This window comes from Schistocerca piceifrons, chromosome 1 (assembly GCF_021461385.2).
Source record: "Schistocerca piceifrons isolate TAMUIC-IGC-003096 chromosome 1, iqSchPice1.1, whole genome shotgun sequence".
Classification (NCBI taxonomy): Eukaryota; Metazoa; Arthropoda; class Insecta; order Orthoptera; family Acrididae; genus Schistocerca; species Schistocerca piceifrons.
In genome coordinates, this window is record NC_060138.1 from 717,828,807 (window position 1) to 717,848,393 (window position 19,587).

Sequence of the window (19,587 nt, forward strand, 5' to 3'; positions counted from 1 at the left end):
CTCTGGTTTAGACGCTCCACTCAGCTCCAGGTCAGAGGGTTCTAATCAGTGCTCAGAATGATGTGCTGAGACTGCACAAATGAAGCTAGCTGTCATCACCAATTCTCTGGATAGAACCAAGAATGACATCAGAACGCAAGCAAACGTCACTGGTGATGACATTAGCAACTGATGGCAACCAGTGCTTCCAGTAGATCATGGGATGGTCTCTTCCAATCAGTAGGCACTCCTCCCGAGATACACAATTGGTACACATTTGATTCATCGTCCTCTCATGGCACAATTGCTGTAGGAGGGCCCATAATGGGTCTAACATTGGTACAGTCTACTGCTAAAAGCCCCTTTCTCCCATCTTTTGGTGCCCTGTCTTTGACAGAGGAGAGACTGTTACACTAGCAGGAGATGCAAATCTAAATGACTCTGTCTCATCTTTGGGAGACAATGCCTCAGATCTGTTTGTTAAAAGTGTAAGACTGTCTTGTTGGTCATTGGCCACATCCTTACTTGCAAAATAGCTTCATGTCTTGGAACAGTTCACCACCCACTATTGGTGTGATGACTTGGTGCCAGACCAACGTTCTCTGTGGAACATGACAGCTGGCAAGCTCTCTGGCATATTCGCAACAGGAGTTTGTTCTTTCCATCACCAATACAATTGGTCAATGTAGCTTCCATCTATTTGCGAACAGCAAACGAAGCTTTCATCACAATCCCTCAGTGGCCACAACTGTAGCTATATCTGCTTTTGCACTGAGCTCTTTCAAAGAGAAAAGTAGAGAATTTAAAGCCAAAACCAGATAATGCTTAAAAATTAGCACTACTAATAAATATTTCACCATGTAACGCTAAATTATCCTGTAGGCAATAATTTTTGTTCTTCGTGATACTGCTAAACAATATGTAGCAACAACAGTAATTTAAACCTGTTAAACTTCCACAGAGGCTCTGCCATATGTCATACCCCAATTTGACATATGTTTCAGCATTGATTTGCACCAAGAAATAACCAAAGTTCCAGCAAGTAATGGTGTGGCATGGTTTCTTGGTTCCCATTATGTAATTGTAACTGCAAATCAAAAGGCTTATTATTCATTTTTGACTGGTTACTGAGGGTTTACTGCATACATAGCATGCGTTGGATGTCACCCATGATTCAGCCTGGTACTATGATTACTTCTAGACTGTAAGAAATACACACTACGTACTCAAAAGTGCCCAGACACAGCTATATAATGTGGAATTTAGCATTATGTGTCATGAGAGGTGTAGCCAGCAATATAAATGGAAGTGGAGAGTATTATGTCATTAATAGAGAAGCAGTAACAGCAGAATAAATTGGTCCACAGAGTTCAGTGACTTCGAACATTGACTCGTCTTTGTATACTGCCCGAGTAACATATCCATAACATTTTTGAATCCTTCTAAAACTATCCAAGTTGACTGTTGATAGTATGATTGGGAACTGAAAATTAAGGAAAAACCGCACGTAAACCAATACCAGGCAGACCTTACGTACAGAAGAAAGGGGCATGGAGGTTCTAAAAAATATCACATGAAATCAGGGGGAAGAATCACTCATGAGTGCCAGAGTGCTACCACCAGTCAATCTAGCACAGTAATAGTGTGTATGGTGTGAAAAATACTGGGGTACCAAGGTCAAGCAGCTCCTTAAAAAGCTACAAATTTCCTTATTAGTTGTAAGCAAAGTTTGAGAGGGTTTAAAGGGTGATGCCACTGGACAGTGAAGACTGGAAATGAGTGATTTAGAGTGATACCATGTCACAAACATTAATAATTTAAGGTATATGAAAATTGCAGTTGAAGTTGCTGTTAGGAAATGTTTTAATTTTTACTGCCATGTTTTAATTTTTACTGCCAGTTACATTCTGTGAACACCCGTAAGTGGCGAGTCTTGAGGACCTTGCCGAGACTGTTGATACATGTGAACAGTTTCAGTAGCATGTGGTTTTTGGAAGGGAATAGTAGCACTGTCTTCCCCAATTGTTGATCACAATGCTGTTGAACTGTTGTCTCAAAAACTAACATTCCTTTCCATTTTTATCAGTTAATTCTGGTCACTTCTGGTAACATGGATGGGCATACTCTGTAGGACCTCTGGAAATGTCATGTGTTAAAGACAGTGTGTGAACCAACCATTATACCATGATGTCTGATTTGAAGACTGACGAGATATTTTCATAATTCACTCTTTGTCAGCTGGTGAAATGGTTACATAGTAGAGTCAGTGAAAGATCACCTCCCACAGCTGGCAGCTGTGTTGCCAGCTTTCAGCTGTGAAGCCAGCTTTCAGCTGTGAATTGCAAATGGGGGCAAGCAAGGTGAAAGAATAGTCTTACAGAATTATGAAGATACTGAGGCCGTGCCATAGGGACTTATACAAGTTTGGTTGATGGCTTAAGGTAGACACAGGAAACAGCCACTTCAAGCCCACTGCTAGTGTCATTGATCTTCTTTCACCACCTGTGCTACAGAAAGCTTTAGTAGAGTTGAAGTAGTAGTAGTAGTAAAGATCAGTAAAATAAAAAAAGTTGAGGCATTGGTCTTTGCATTGACAAACTCATGCTTCGAAACAGTTTCTTACCTGCCCTTTTTCATAGATTCACTGCTGTATAACATTAGCAAGATTCTGCCTCCAGTTCTTATAAAATTTTTGGGCAGAAGAAATTTTTGTCATATTAAGATTCTGTTTTATTCATAGTTACAAAAACTGTAAATGCTTTTCTGAAGTAATAAAAAATTTGGATGTTGTAGAACCAAATGCATTGAGCTAAAGGATCTTTGGAGAAATTTTTGTTTTTGTAAAAGATATTTTCCATACTTTACAAAACTTATCAATCCATTTTTGCACCAGCACAGCCATTAAACTACATTTTTATAACGAGTTTTTCTTGTATTACAATAAGAACCCTGATTGGAATATTGGAATTGGTATACAAGGGGTCCTAGGAAGGATAGTCAATATTCAGGGATATGATACAAACAATAATTTGAAACAGAAAACTTCATATGGCATATGCCCTGTTCCTAATGGTTTCAGAGATAGAACACATTAACTGGGATATACGTTTTTGTTTATTTTGTGTATTCCTCAATACATTTTCAGGTGTACACATGTAAATTAGTGAGTAAACATTACAGCGTGTGTTTTGCAAAGTATAAATAGAAAAATACGAATCTTCAACACATTCACCTCAAAGCATTATCATACTCTTCACATTACAGCTGTTGTACAGTTAATGATAAATGTTCAAATATCCCACTGACAACTTCAGTGAATATGTGCACTCTTGTGAGACGATGTTGCATTGCTCGTGTGAGGGCCTCTGGACATTCCCTAATAAGGGCAGCACTTCCATGATGCGACCAAGTGGTTCATCTTGCTTATTCACCTTTCATTTGTATGTCTTGGACTTTATCTGACTCCATAAACAAAAATCAGATGGCATAAAGTCTGGCGATCTTGATGGTTAGTTAATTATACTGCAGTGACCAAGAGGTAGGGTGGGTAACACACGAATGTGTGTGCCAGTAGACAAAAAACAAATGTACATTAAATGTGTTCTATCTCAGAAAGCATTCAGAACAGGGCATATGAACATATGAAGTTCTTTCCTTCAGTTGATCATTCGTGTCAGACCGTCTGCGGTGGCCGAGCGGTTCTAGGCGCTTCAGTCCCGAGCCGCGCAACTGCTACGGTCGCAGGTTCGAATCCTGCCTCGGGCATGGATGTGTGTAATGTCCTTAGGTTAGTTAGGTTTAAGTACTCCTAAGTTCTAGCGGACTGATAACCTCAGATGTTAAGTCCCACAGTGGTCAGAGCCATTTTTAGCATTCGTGTCATATCCTTGAATATTGACCATTCCTCCTGGGATATTGTGTAGAGACAAAACGCAGACAGTATTATTGATCAAACAGTGGGCACATAAATAAGGAGGGTTTGTGTACTCAGTGCTCTCAAGAAGTAATTTAAAACTGAATCTGTGCTTTTTTGTAAGACTGTCATTTGCTTAATATTTCATCAGAAAGAATTTTCTTCTCTTATGACATACAGTTGCTGATTGAGTGTAACTTGGTACCAATGAATCCTCACAAAGAAATTTAAATTAATGCTTTGGATTGTATGATAATGTCATGTTTTGTTAAAAATTGCTGTTTCACTTTTCACGAACAGGGACTGCTGAAATACATTAAAGGACTGGATATTCCTGGAGCTGTATTAATTTTTCTTCCTGGATGGAATTTAATATTTGCTCTGATGCGGCATTTGCAGCAGCATCCTGTGTTTGGTAAGTGTCTTGAAATAAGCATTACATTTTAATGAATTTACAGTAATTAAAATGTTTCACAGTAAACATTTTTACAAGTACAAATAAAAACGTCAGTGGCAGAAGAGTAATGTGATAAAGGTGCAGAAACCTGTGTTAACTTTGACATCTCAGAAATTGATAAATTTTCTTAGAGTTCAGAAGGGAAAGCTAACCTGTGGAGCTGGTCAAGCTAGAACGCACGGATCTGGTGTGGTAAGCGGCTAAGCACAGTAACTGAATATTTATTGGTTTACTTAGTTTACACTGGTGTACAGAAAATTCATATTTTCTTTTTCTTAAAATATTAAAACCAATAATCCTTAAAACATTAATATCATGCAAAAATATTATAACATAACATCTTTTAAAATATTTAAAAGTAATTTCTGAAATTCTAAATTAACCAAAATTTCCCTTCATTTTAACTTTAGAACTAATAACTTTTAAACAAAATATTATAGTGATCCAAGGTATTTAGAATAATCACCAAAATTGTAGATTGCCCAGATTTCCTTTTCGTTTAAACATTAAAGCCAATATCCTCAAAAATTTTAAACCATCCAAGGTTTTCTTTCTAAACCTAATAAGCTTAAGTTCAGAAACTCTTTCACTTAGTGCCCCATAACTGGTCACAGGGATATTCAGTTGTGAATGACTTCATGCCAGTCAAGCAATCTGGTTGTGAGAAAGCAAAGGTTACAGTAGTTACAGAATAACTAATAACAAATTTAATTGTAATTTTCTGAAGCATACACATCTCCTTTCATCAGTACATGGCTCACTTTACTGCAGTCCCAAGCTAAGGACAAACTCATAAACAACAAATTATCACTTTCAGTCTTAACTAACTTTACGTTCACCGTGCCGCTTGAACATGAGGCAATTTGGAGCAAATACAGTTTAACACCTTGATAGGATTGATTGTAATCACAGAAATTAACTAACTCCCTCAATTGCAAATTTCGGCCAGTGGAACCTGCAAACTTGTACCCTCATCACTAAGTGCCCTGAAGCTCACATCACTTCTCAAGAATATCATGCACACAGTTCAGCATGATTTACACACCCGGAAAGTCTAAATCAGAAAGGCATCCAATTAACCACATATACATGGAAATTTGCAGATCAGTGCCACGGTACAATTTTATGACACTACAGTCAATGAGTAGCCCAACTCGCTCTTCAGCACAACATCCCACATGACGTGTCCCATAGGAAATAAGAAAAATGCCCCCGAGACTTGCTAACCGAAAACAGCTCAATTTACAGAATAAACCTGCATACAATTGGAGTCGATCAGACAGATGAATTGCTACATCTAGCCAAGGCGAATGGTCCAGTTTAAATTCAAATTTGAATGCTGACACTGACCAAAATCTGAAAGAGTCCAAAGCACTAATACCAATGTGATGTGCTCCTTGCTATCCACTGAGTAAACAGCAACTGGGCCGCTGACCCATCATTCGGACAATGCTGTAGCATTCCCGCGCTTGCAATCCACAACTAGCATGTGCCCAACTGTTGCTACATGGCTTACTCTGCCCTCTGTCATCCAGTCCAACAGTCACCACAGGATCGCCTGGTGCACACGTAGAACTGCTATCCACGTTTGGCATCTCTGACCACAGAACAATTTTTCTTTGTGTAAAGCTTTGCTGATGCCAGAAATTGACACAGTCACAAGTATACTTCGCAGAAGTACAAACTGAAAATCATATGGCCGTATCAGATAATGTGCATTTGACAGCGTTGTATGCATTATTTATCTGGTGGATTTTAGTACCACCTTTTATGCGTGACGTTCAGTTGTGTCAAAAATCTTAGCAACAAATTAATGTTAATTGTGTTGACTGATCTGTGATCTGTGCAATACTGGTAGTGTCCATGGCAAAGTTTTTGGAATCATCACAAGGTCTTCAACATGTGAGAGAACGAGTGTATAGGCTACAGAATAATAGATATACAGTAACAAAAAGCGGTATGAAAATTTTGAATGTTTGAAGTGGTTAGACATTCTCTAAAGCCCAACAGGTTTAGTGCTGATCACTCTGTAAAAATAAATGGAAGATTATCTTTTTAAACAAATGCTCAAAACATTCTGTACGACAAAATGCTGTGCCAAGTAGAGTGTTCTTTCTGACATTCTTTTCTATGTGCAACTGCCGCTGCAACATTGCTACTTCTCAGATCATCAGTTCACTCCAGCTTTTGGCTAATAGTCAAGTTTCTTTGTATGTCTCAAATATTTCTCACATTAGAAAATAAAATAAAAAACTACCCAGGCGCGAATAGCGCTTGCGCACTGAGGGTTCCGTACAAGCTTGATTGTACACATACACAGTTCATCCATTCTGGGAATGGGAGAATGGAAGAATATCCTTCTGTTTGGCCTATTATTGATATTTATACTGGCAAGATATCGGTCCCAGAGTTTTCAAGACTTCAGAATGTATTAATGTCAATAATACAGATAAAGTCATGTGAAATGCAGGCAACACTTATTATTGTAATCAGTAGTTTTGAATTCAGTTGGGACCCAGTCAGCCTGAATGCAGAACTACCGATTTTTTATTTCAAGTGTGCGTGCGTGCGTGCGCGCGCGCGCGCATGTATGCAATGGATCTCAACAGATGGACAAATTCAGTCAGTTAACAAAGGACCACCCATGTGCGATATAATTACAGATTTACAGTTTTCAGATTCTTTGCCTTTGGTTGTAATGTGAATCCTACTTTTTGCCAAATTTCTTGATTCTAGACCAAAGGGAAGTACTCTACACGTTTCAATGAGTGAGTTTGCGAGTATCAAAATATGTGACATAAATGGCCATATCCTTTGATTGCATTGATTTAGAAGCTTCAGTTTGTTACACCACCAAGGGACTATAGACATCAGAACATGACACAAATGTCAACTTGATATGTCTATCCATTCATGAGAAAAGGATTTTTAAGTTGGACAGAAAGACAGGCAGACAGGCAGATGGACAACAAGGTGATCCTATAATGGTTCCATTTCTTTCCAATTGAGGTTTGCAACACTAATAATTGAAAGTTGAGTGTCTGTCTCTAATTCTCACAGTGTTCAGTAATGAGGCGTGTTACAAATGTTAACACCTGTTACAGCATGCCTCGTAGGCATTGAGCAGGATTGAGAAGGGTAATTGGTCAAGTACACACACACACACACACACACACACACACACACACACGAGCACACATATATGTGCATGTTTCTGTACCCGTATATGGTGCTGGCTGGACTCAAGATTCCAGCATTCAGCAGGTGGTATGGATTGAGATTGGTAGAGGGGAGAGAGGCAAGAGACAGGAAAAAGGATTGCAGATGGGTAGATGGAAGCTCAGAGAGAGGCAGCCAGTTTGCTGGCTAGGAATGTGAGAGGGAGGGGTGGCGGGTGCACAGGCCAGGCATGTGATGCACTGGTGTAAATGCCATTGGGGAGCAGTGCACAATAAAGGTGACACAGAGGCATGAATTGATAGGGATGATGGGACACGGAAATGGGAAACTGTTGGGTGGAGGAACAGAGGGTTAAAGGAGATTGAGACCAGGAGAGTTATGGGAGCAAAGGGCATGTGCAAGGATAACTCCCATCTGCATGGTTCAGAAAAGCTGGAAGTGGAGTGAAAGATCAAGATGGCCCGGGTTGCAAAGCACTCATTGAAACTGAGCATCTTGTGCTCAGCTGCCTGTTGAGAGTCAGGGTGGTCAATTTTATCCTTGACCACAGTTTGGTGGTGGCCATCCACTCTGATGGACAGCTGGTTGGTTGTCATACCGACATATAAAGCTGTCCAGTGACTGCGACAGGGTCAGTGTATGACGACTGCTTTCGCAGATAGCCCTATCACTGATGGGGGGGGATAAGCCTCTGACAAGGCTGGAGTAGGAACTGCTGGGTGGGTGGATTAGGCAGGTCTTGGGCCTTGGTCTTCCACAGGGATATGATCACATTGGCAAGTGGTTGGGAGTGGGAGTGACATGTGGATGGTCTAAGAAGTTGCATGGATTGGGTGGGGAGGATAGTGTTGGATCTCAGTCATTTCGGGGTATGATGATACTAAGCTCTGATTCAGTTGCTCCAGCCCAGAGTGCAATACTGGGTGATGAGAGGGACGCTGCTTTGTGACTGATTCTCGGGAGTGATGGGGTTATTAGGGAGTAGTGCCTGTCTGTGAAGGCCCTCGTGAGACCTTCAGCATACTGGGCATGATAATTCTCATCACATGCTGTTCCCAGGTGGTCAGGCTGTATTTAAGTGATTTCTTGGTGTGAAAGAGATGATAGCTGCCAACATGCAGATAGTGTTGGTGGTTAGTGGCTTTAGTGTAGACAGATCTGTTGATGAAGCCATCTGAAAGATGGAGCACAGTGTCCAGAAACATGGTGTGGAGGGATTGAGGAGGACCGGTTGAAGCAGATATGAGAGAAGGTGTTCAGATTGTGAAGGACTGAGTAGAGGGTATCTTGGCCCTGAGTCCATATTGTGAAGATATCAGTGAACCTGATTCAGACAAGTGGCTTGGGTTTTGGGAAGCTAGAAAGGTTTCCTCTAGAAGGTCCATATAATGGTGCATTGTGGGTGCACATGGTATGGCAGATTGAAAAAGAGAGAGAGAGAGAGAGAGAGAGAAGTGATGATAAACATTTCTCTTTTTCGTACCTTGTTCTCAATGGAGAAACGTCTACAGACGTTAAAGTATCCTCTGGCGTGCCACAAGGGAGTGTTATGGGACCATTGCTTTTCACAATATATATAAATGACCTAGTAGATAGTGTCGGAAGTTCCATGCGGCTTTTCGCGGATGATGCTGTAGTATACAGAGAAGTTGCAGCATTAGAAAATTGCAGCAAAATGCAGGAAGATCTGCAGCGGATAGGCACTTGGTGCAGGGAGTGGCAACTGACCCTTAACATAGACAAATGTAATGTATTGCGAATTCATAGAAAGAAGGATCCTTTATTGTATGATTATACGATAGCGGAACAAACACTGGTAGCAGTTACTTCCGTAAAATATCTGGGAGTATGCGTGCGGAACGATTTGAAGTGAAATGATCATATGAAATTAATTGTTGGTAAGGCGGGTGCCAGGTTGAGATTCATTGGGAGAGTCCTTAGAAAATGTAGTCCATCAACAAAGGAGGTGGGTTACAAAACACTGGTTCAACCTATACTTGAGTATTGCTCATCAGTGTGGGATCCGTACCAGGGCAGGTTGACAGAGGAGATAGAGAAGATCCAAAGAAGAACGATGCCTTTCGTCACAGGGTTACTTGATACGCATGATAGCGTTGCGGAGATGTTTAGCAAACTCAAGTGGCAGACTCTGCAAGAGAGGCACTCTGCATCGCAGTGTAGCTTGCTGTCCAGGTTTCGAGAGGGGGCGTTTCTGGATGAGGTTTCGAATATATTGCTTCCCACTACTTATACCTCCCAAGGAGATCACGAATGTAAAATTAGAGAGATTCTACCGTGCACGGAGGCTTTCCGGCAGTCGTTCTTCCCGCAAACCATACACGACTGGAACAGGAAAGGGAGGTAATGACAGTGTCATGTAAAGTGCCCTCCGCCACACACCTTTGGGTGGCTTGCAGAGTATAAATGTAGGTAGATAGACAGCTCCCCAAACATAAATACCTCCTCTGTGCTATCACAGGTGACGTGTCACTGATCTCATTTGTGCTAAGATTGCAGTACACTTGAGGTGCCTATTCGGTAAGAAACTCTTAGCATAGAACTGTTATTTTAGAAATAATTAAATTTCCAATCAGTTTGTTTATAAGGGATGCCACTCGCTTTTTATTGGCAGAACACGAGAAACTGCAGAATTACGTTCCGCTTTAGAGCCACAGATACTTTCCATTCTTCAACAAAATAATTAACTGTGTATTTCTGTAATTACAGTCACACTGTTCTCAACCAGACATTGTAAGTTAAGTCTTAACGGATACAGCGGCAGACAACATGTTCATTCTCAGAGACTGCCGAATGAGCTCTAATCAAGGAGCCGAACCATTTCACCCGCCATCCAAGTTGGACACCATCCGAAGATCACCAATGTGCTTAGTCTGCATTTTTGTTTTGCAGTTTATTATTTTGCTGGTTATTAGTACTTATGAAATAATGGAATGGTAACACACTATTGAAAGATGCTTTAATTTGAAATTCAAGTAAATATGCTGTTTAATTTTTCAGATATTAATAATAGAAGGTTGCCAATTTGGTGCCCAACTTCCGAACACAGCAACCAATTGTGGAGCAGGGCGACAGTTTAGGCAGTCTTTTCTCACTATACCTGTACCGAACAAACCATATGTCATTAGTACCTCACACCAACTGCTGCCTTCTCAGCTGCTCTAAAAAGAGCTGCTTGTGGCCGAATATGATGGCTGCAAAGCCAGAAATATTACAATGCTCGAAGGAGAATTTTTCAAGATAGAGTCGGTAAAATGTATGAAGAAAGGGTGATGTGGTTTGGTGTCTGAAGTGCATTGGGGAGGTAGTGTTCGATTGTTGCAAGTCCATGGCCACGAGGGATTTCCTAGTATAGGGAGAGGCAGGGTGTATACATGGAGAAGGAAAAAAAATTCCCGGATTTTCCGGTTGAAAATACACTTTCTCCCAGGTGAAAATACACTTTTTTTCCGTTTTAAGTGACAGTATATTTTTCCTCGGCACTGTAAAACTTATCAATCCTTAGAATGTTTATGGTTTTCTACACAGAGGTAGAAATTGCTGGCATTTTAGAAAACAAAACCCAGGTGAGAAAAAACACGTTTTGGAAAGATCTTTGATGTGCAGCAACATCTACGATGCATTTTTTTCGTGTTACGGAGGTATAAATTTGAATTCCACCAAACAGTGCATGTTACTTTCCCAAGCAATGAAATAGAGATTGCGATGCGCTTTTGTAAGCCAGTCATGGCTCATGTCACGTGATCTCACCAGCTGATGACAGCATAGGACACGTGATGTAGTCAACCAATAGCAAGATCACTCTTACAGGGTGTTTCAAAAATGACCGGTATATTTGAAACGGCAATAAAAACTAAACGAGCAGCGATAGAAATACACCGTTTGTAGCAATATCCTTGGGACAACAGTACATTTTCAGGCGGGCAAACTTTCGAAATTACAGTAGTTACAATTTTCAACAACAGATGGCGCTGCAAGTGATGTGAAAGATATAGAAGACAACGCAGTCTGTGGGAGCGCCATTCCGTACGTCGTCTTTCTGCTGTAAGCGTGTGCCATTCACAACGTGCAAGTATGCTGTAGACAACATGGTTTATTCCTTAGAACAGAGGATTTTTCTGGCGTTGGAATTCCACCGCCTAGAACACCAGTGTTGTTGCAACAAGCCGAAGTTTTCAACGGAGGTTTAATGTAACCAAAGGACCGAAAAGCGATACAATAAAGGATCTGTTTGAAAAATTTCAACGGACTGGGAACGTGACGGATGAACGTGCTGGAAAGGTAGGGCGACCGCGTACGGCAACCACAGAAGGCAACGCGCAGCTAGTGCAGCAGGTGATCCAATAGCGGCCTCGGGTTTCCGTTTGCCGTGTTGCAGCTGCGGTCCAAATGACGCCAACGTCCACGTATCGTCTCATGCGCCAGAGTTTACACCTCTATCCATACAAAATTCAAACGCGGCAACCCCTCAGCGCCGCTACCATTGCTGCACGAGACACATTCGCTAACGATATAGTGCACAGGATTGATAACGGCGATATGCATGTGGGCAGCATTTGGTTTACTGACGAAGCTTATTTGTACCTGGACGGCTTCGTCAATAAACAGAACTGGCGCATATGGGGAACCGAAAAGCCCCATGTTGCAGTCCCATCGTCCCTGCATCCTCAAAAAGTACTGGTCTGGGCCGCCATTTCCTCCAAAGGAATCATTGGCCCATTTTTCAGATCCGAAACGATTACTGCATCACGCTATCTGGACATTCTTCGTGAATTTGTGGCGGTACAAACTGCCTTAGACGACACTGCGAACACCTCGTGGTTTATGCAAGATGGTGCCCAGCCACATCGCACGGCCGACGTCTTTAATTTCCTGAATGAATATTTCGATGATCGTGTGATTGCTTTGGGCTATCCGAAACATACAGGAGGCGGCGTGGATTGGTCTCCCTATTCGCCAGACATGAACCCCTGTGACTTCTTTCTGTGGGGACACTTGAAAGACCAGGTGTACCGCCAGAATCCAGAAACAATTGAACAGCTGAAGCAGTACATCTCATCTGCATGTGAAGCCATTCCGCCAGACATGTTGTCAAAGGTTTCGGGCCCCCCTGCGGGTTCGGGGGTTAGAATAGGCCCGTGGTATTCCTGCCTGTCGTAAGAGGCGACTAAAAGGAGTCTCACATGTTTCGGCCTTATGTGATGGTCCCCTCTCGGGTTTGACCTCCATCTTTCTAAATTATTCCGAAGAGCGAGCCAATTGGGGAAGGGCGCCTTACATGGTGCACTGTATCCGTCGTGCAATTAGACCTTTAGCCGTCTTTCTCGTCGTTGCAATGGTGTCCTGCTCGTTTTCGATCTCTTGGGCGATTACCACGCTGCACTCTGCAGTGTTTCTTTTAACTGCGACGACGACCTTGGCCATTTTTGCACCTAAGATCCAGCACAGTAGCCAGCCCGTTGTGGTGGGGCCGCCATGTACCCTCTTGGTTGTAGCCCCCTGACAACACAGGGATCGCTCTACTGATGCCTGCGCCGTTAACTCCCCACGTATGCCAAGGGGTAGGTGCCCATCTCCTTGGGGCATCAGGACTCCCGGCAATGGCCGTCCTGCCAGGTGGCTCTTGCTGCGGTTGGGTGGCGCCCGTGGGGAGGGCCCTTGGTCGGAGTAGGTGGCATCAGGGCGGATGACCCGCAATGAAGCGTGGTACATCATCTCTCGCTGGCGGCCAGCCGCCAGCAGTCTCTAAGCGTTCTCGGGCTCAATTTAATGCTGAAAAGTACAATCCGAAAACGTTCCCCTCTCTGGCCACGCCGTGGGAGGAACGTAAATCTCAGGATGGCAGTAGCAATTATTCGCCCCGATTCTTAGTTTGTACGAGAGCTGATGGGGAGTCTTTTCTCTCCACAAAGCCTCAGTTCTTCGTCGAGCATTTAGAGGACAAGTTTGGGGAGGTGGAGGGCTTGTCAAAAATGCGCTCTGGATCGGTCCTGATCCAAACGGCATCCTCTGCCCAGTCACGACGGTTACTTGCTTGTGACAAGTTGGGGGATGTTGCTTTTACGATCACACCGCATAAGAGTTTAAATATGGTCCAGGGAGTTATTTACCATAAGGGCCTTCTTTTGCAGTCTGATGACGAGCTGCGCGCCAACTTAGAGCGCAGAGGTGTACATTTCGTCCGGCGCGTTCATCGGGGTCCGAAGGAAAACCAGATAGCTACCGGTGCCTTCATCTTGGCCTTCGAGGTGATACGTTACCGGAAAAGGTCAAGGTGATGGTCTACCGATGTGACGTCAGGCCCTATATTCCTCCCCCGATGCGGTGCTTCAAGTGCTGGAAGTTCGGCCATATGTCTTCCCGCTGCACTTCCAACCTCACATGTCGAGATTGCGGACGCCCGTCCCATCCCGATACTCCATCTGCCCCGCTTCCCATCTGTGTCAACTGCGGGGAGCACCATTCACCTTGCTCGCCAGACTGCAGAATCTTCCAGAAAGAACGCAAAATCATGGAATATAAGACTCTGGACCGACTGACTTATACTGAGGCCAAACGGAAATATGACCGATTACATCCCGTGCGAATGACGTCATCCTACGCCGCCGATACAACACCTGTGCTCGCCCCATCAGTTTCACGACTTCCGGCCGGATCGCTGAGTGGTACAACTCCTCCTGCCCCCTTGCCAGTGGGGGGCTCTACCCACCGGGTTGCTCCTGCGCCACCATCCCCCCCATCAGGGACGTCTGTCCCTGCTTCGGCTTCTCACGCTCGCAAGGGGTCCCTCGGGTCCCTCCCTTCCCAGGTTTCCACCAGTGGGAAGGCTGACGACCGACAGTGGCGTAAGTGCCCGCAATCAGCTGGTCGACGGGCTTCACGATCCTCCTCAGTCCCGGAGACTGAATCGGTGAAGCCCTCCCAGCCAGTTAAACCCAAGGAGCAGCGTGAGAAATCAAAGAAGAAGAGCTCTAAGCCCAAGGAACTCGCGGTGGCAGCCACCCCACCGCCACCTTCCAGCTCTGCGTCTGAGGACGAGGTGGAGATCCTGGCGTCCGCTGAGGACCTAGATCTCGCCGGTCCCTCAGACGCCATGGATAGCACTAGCACGGGTGCTCAATCGGAGGCAGCAGGTGACCCAGCGGCGTAATCTGCCTTCCCCGTCCTGTCACGCCTTTCTCCGCCATGGACAATACCATCCTCTAGTGGAACTGCGGCGGTTTCTTCCACTATCTAGCTGAGCTCCGCCAGCTTATCAGCCTTCATCCTTTCCTTTGCATTGCTCTGCAGGAAACTTGGTTTCCGGCAATGCGAACCCCCGCCCTCCGTGGCTATCGGGGTTATTATAAGAACCGAGCAGCTTATGAAAGGGTGTCTGGTGGCGTCTGCATATATGTCCTTCACACTCTGCACAGCGAGTCTATCCCTCTCCAGACGCCTTTAGAGGCTGTCGCTGTATGCGTGTGGACGCCACAGGCTATTACCGTCTGCAGTCTTTACCTTCCACCGGATGGTGATGTGTCGCAGCATGTCCTGGCTGCACTGGTCGCCCAATTGCCGCCACCTTTCTTGCTATTGGGCGACTTCAACGCCCATAACCCTCTGTGGGGTGGGTCAGTGGCCACAGGTCGAGGCGCCATCGTTGAGCATTTCTTGTCGCAGCTCGATCTCTCGCTGTTAAATGATGGTGCCTTCACACACTTCAGTGTGGCGCATGGCACCTACTCCGCCATTGACCTTTCCATCTGTAGCCATAGCCTCTTACGGTCTGTCCAATGGAGTGTGCATGATGACCCGTGTGGTAGTGACCACTTTCCGCTCTTTTTGTCACTACCACAGCGTCACTCTTCTGGGCGCCCTAGCAGATGGGCTATGAATAAGGCTGACTGGGATTTGTTCTCCTCCACTGCTGCTTTTGAGCCTCTCTCTACTGATGACATTGATGCGGTGGTTCAATCGGTCACCACCGGCATCGTTACTGTCGCCGCGTCTGCCATTCCCCGTTCTTCTGGGTCCCCTCGGCGGAAGGCTGTGCCTTGGTGGTCCCCTGAGATCGCTGAAGCGATTAAAGATCGCCGGCGGGCGCTCCAGCGTCACAAGCGACATCCCTCCTTAGCCCACCTTATCGCCTTCAAACGGCTGCGTGCGCGGGCCCGCCTCCTCATCCGCCAAGGCAAGAAGGAGTGCTGGGAGCGGTATGTGTCCACCATTGGCCTCCATGTCACTCCCTCGCAGGTCTGGGCCAAGATTCGACGCGTCTACGGCTATCGGACCCCTACCAGCGTCCCTGCGCTCTCACTGAATGGAGCCGTTTGTACTGACTCCGACGTCATTGCAAATCGCTTAGCAGAGCATTTTGCTATGAGTTCCACTTCTGCGAATTACCCCCAGGCTTTCCGCTCCATTAAAGAGCGGATGGAACGTCGGAGCCTTTCGTTTCGCACCAACCACCCGGAATCTTACAATGCTCCATTCAGTGAGTGGGAATTTCGCAGTGCCCTAGCTGCTTGCCCTGATACCGCTCCTGGGCCAGATGGCATCCACTGTCAGATGCTGAAACACCTTTCAGTGGCCTGCCAGCGGCGCCTTCTCGATCTTTACAACCGTCTTTGGGTCGAGGGGGAGTTTCCGTCGCAAAGGTGGGAAGGCATTGTCATCCCCGTTTTGAAACCTGGAAAGACCCCTCTGGAGGTGGACAGCTACCGTCCCATTAGCCTCACCAACGTTCTTTGCAAGTTGCTTGAACGGATGGTGAGCCGGCGCTTGCATTGGGTACTGGAGTCTAGGGGCCTTCTGGTTCCGTCTCAGGGTGGGTTCCGTAGAGGCCGCTCCGCCACCGACAATCTGGTGAGCCTGGAGTCGACCATCCATACTGCTTTTGCCCGCCGTCAGCACCTGGTCGCTGTCTTTTTCGACATGCGGAAGGCGTACGGTACGACATGGCGTCATCACATTCTTTCTACGCTTCATGGATGGGGCCTTCGGGGTCCTCTGCCGATTTTTATCCGCAATTTTCTGTCGTGTTGTACCTTCCGCGTGCAAGTCGCAGCCTCGTATAGTTCCTCCCACGTCCAGGAGAACGGTGTGCCACAGGGCTCTGTTTTAAGTGTCTGTCTGTTTTTAATAGCCATTAACGGGCTTGCTGCGGCCGTGGGAAATTCTGTCTCCGCTTCCCTGTATGCTGACGACTTCTGCCTTTATTACAGCTCTACTGGCATTGGAGCTGTTGAACGTCAGCTACAGGGCACTATCTGTAAGGTGCAGTCTTGGGCTGTAGCGCATGGGTTTCAGTTTTCGGCAGCCAAGACCCGCGTTATGCATTTCTGCCGGCGCCGAACAGTCCATCCTGAGCCGCGGCTTTCTCTTGCCGATGAACTCCTTGCTGTGGTGGAGACCCACAGGTTTTTGGGGGTGGTTTTCGATGCCCGGTTGACTTGGCTGCCTCATATCCGGCAGCTTAAACAGACGTGTTGGCGGCATCTAAACGCTCTGAGATACTTGAGCCACACCCGCTGGGGCGCCGACCGCTCTACCCTGTTGCGGCTCTACCAGGCGTTAATCCAGTCCCGTCTGGATTATGGGAGCCTGGCTTATGGCTCAGCATCCCCATCTGCACTACGGGTGCTGGACCCAATTCTCCACAGCGGGATACGCCTTGCCACTGGTGCTTTCCGCACCAGCCCTGTGGACAGCGTACTAGTGGAGGCAGGTGTACCTCCACTGCGGTTCCGACGCCAACGTTTGCTGGCCGCTTATGCTGCCCATGTTCTAAGCTCGCCCGGGCATCCAAACTATCGTCTCCTGTTCCCGCGGTCGGTCGTCCGTATGCCAGAACGTCGGCCCCGGTCTGGTTGTACAATAGCGGTCCGCGTCAAAGAGCTTCTCTCTGGGCTTCAGGGTTTCACTGTTCCACCTCCTTTCCGGGCTACTTTGCATACACCTCCATGGTGTGTTCGTCGCCCTTGCCTTCGGCTCGACTTGGCACATGGCCCTAAGGACTCAGTCCCTCCAGAGGCCTTCCGCTGCCGCTTTTATTCCATCCTGGCCACGTATCGGGGCTCTGGTGTTGTTTACACTGACGGTTCGATGGTTGCTGGTCGTGTCGGATATGCGCTCACTCTAGGGGACCATTCCGAACAACGTTCCTTGCCGGATGGCTGCAGCGTTTACACTGCTGAACTGGTCGCCATCTTTCATGCCCTAGAGTATATCCGCTCCTGCTCAGGTGAGTCCTTCGTTATCTGTAGCGATTCCCTGAGCGGTTTACGAGCTCTCGACCAGTGTTTCCCTCGTTCTCGTCTGGTGATGGCTATCCAAGAGTCTCTACATACTCTTGCCCGTTGCGGCCGCTCTGTGGTCTTTGTGTGGACCCCCGGTCATGTCTGTATCCCGGGTAACGAACATGTTGACCGCCTGGCGAAAGAGGCCACCAGTAAGCCATCTCTGGACGTTGGCCTCCCAGAGACTGATTTGCGGGCAGTCTTCCGCCGCAAAATCTTGGCGCTATGGGACGATGAATGGCGCGAACTGACAATGCGCAATAAACTCCGTGCTGTCAAGGAGACGACGGCTGTGTGGCAGTCATCCCTGCGAGCCACTCGCAGGGACTCAGTAGTTCTTTGCCGGCTCCGCATTGGCCACTCCCGGCTGACACACAGTTATTTACTGCGCCGGGAGGACCCTCCTCTATGTCGCTGTGGGGTGGCTTTGACAGTGGCCCACATTTTGATGGCCTGCCCCCTTTTAGCTGTGGTCAGGCAGACATTTGCGCTGCCTGCTACGCTCCCTGCCCTTTTAGCAGACGACTCCACTATGGCTGACTTAGTTTTACGTTTTATTCGGGCAGCGGGATTTTATCATTTAATCTGAGTGTTTCTGTTTTCTCTTATTGTTTTGTGTTGATTCTGGCCTTTGGCCTATGATTTTAAACTGCTTTTTTTAATGTGTTTCTAAGTGGTTGGCTTTTCCTTTTTTATTTCTATGGTCGGCCAACCACTGTCACACTCTGTGTGGTTTTAGTTCGTTTTGTCTTTTCTTTGTCTCAGTTTCTCTTGTTCTCTATCGTCTGTGATCTATTCTGTTCCTCGTTTTTATTCTCTGTGGGTGTTCTTTGTATTTGGAAAAAGGGACCGATGACCGTAGCAGTCTGGTCCCTTTAATCCCCAAAACCAACCAACCAAAGGTTTCGGGTAATTTCATTCAGAGACTACGCCATATTATTGCTACGCATGGTGGATATGTGGAAAATATCGTACTATAGAGTTTCCCAGACCGCAGCGCCATCTGTTGTTGAAAATTGTAACTACTGTAATTTCGAAAGTTTGTCTGCCTGAAAATGTACTGTTGTCCCAAGCATATTGCAACAAACGGTGTATTTCTATCGCTGCTCGTTTAGTTTTTATTGCCGTTTCAAATATACCGGGCATTTTTGAAACACCCTGTATGTAGCGCGAACACACAAAAAAGAAAAGTTAATGGTTTAAATTAACATTCATAGTGTTGCTACAAGAAAAACAAAGCTTTCACAAATGATATTGGTCTCGAAGATTAAGCTGCAAGAGAAGCTAAGCTTCCACATGTAATGCTGATCTTTTTGCGTGTGTTACACTTTAAGATACATCACACAAATGCGCCAGTAAAATTTTTAATAACAATGTAAATGTCTGATCTTCTGGGCTCAAAATTCTTCTAGATGGTTTTCCTCAAAGAGTTGATTTTTAAATGAGAGTTAAACGCTCTGTGATTTAAGAAATTCATCGTACATTCTCACGCATAGTTCATCTTGTGTAAAAGGAAATTTACTTTGAAAGTATAACGTTTCAAGCCACCATTCGCAATATTTACCAGTGACATGTTAGAAATTGGTTCGTTTCAGCAGTTGCCAGAGAGCGCCAGATAACAGGTGTCACTACGCCTACGCAGCTACGATGACGCAGGAAGCCCGCATCTTCGTACATGTAAAATGTTAAAAGATCTTGCATTATGTCATAAAAGAAACAAGACATCTAAGGATACTTCAAGAGCATCGAAATTTCATGAA

The 19,587-nt window shown here is 45.5% G+C and overlaps 1 protein-coding gene across 2 annotated transcripts in view; it reads left to right on the top strand.

Annotated features, from left to right (window-relative positions):
• The window catches only part of LOC124711018 (dosage compensation regulator), a 189,406-nt gene that overhangs the window by 115,930 nt on the left and 53,889 nt on the right, over positions 1 to 19,587 (top strand). For both annotated transcript variants that reach the window (XM_047240970.1, XM_047240969.1), the window contains one exon: positions 4,193 to 4,307. In XM_047240970.1, the coding sequence (XP_047096926.1) occupies positions 4,193 to 4,307 (115 nt within the window). The remainder of the gene's footprint in view (positions 1 to 4,192; positions 4,308 to 19,587) is intronic.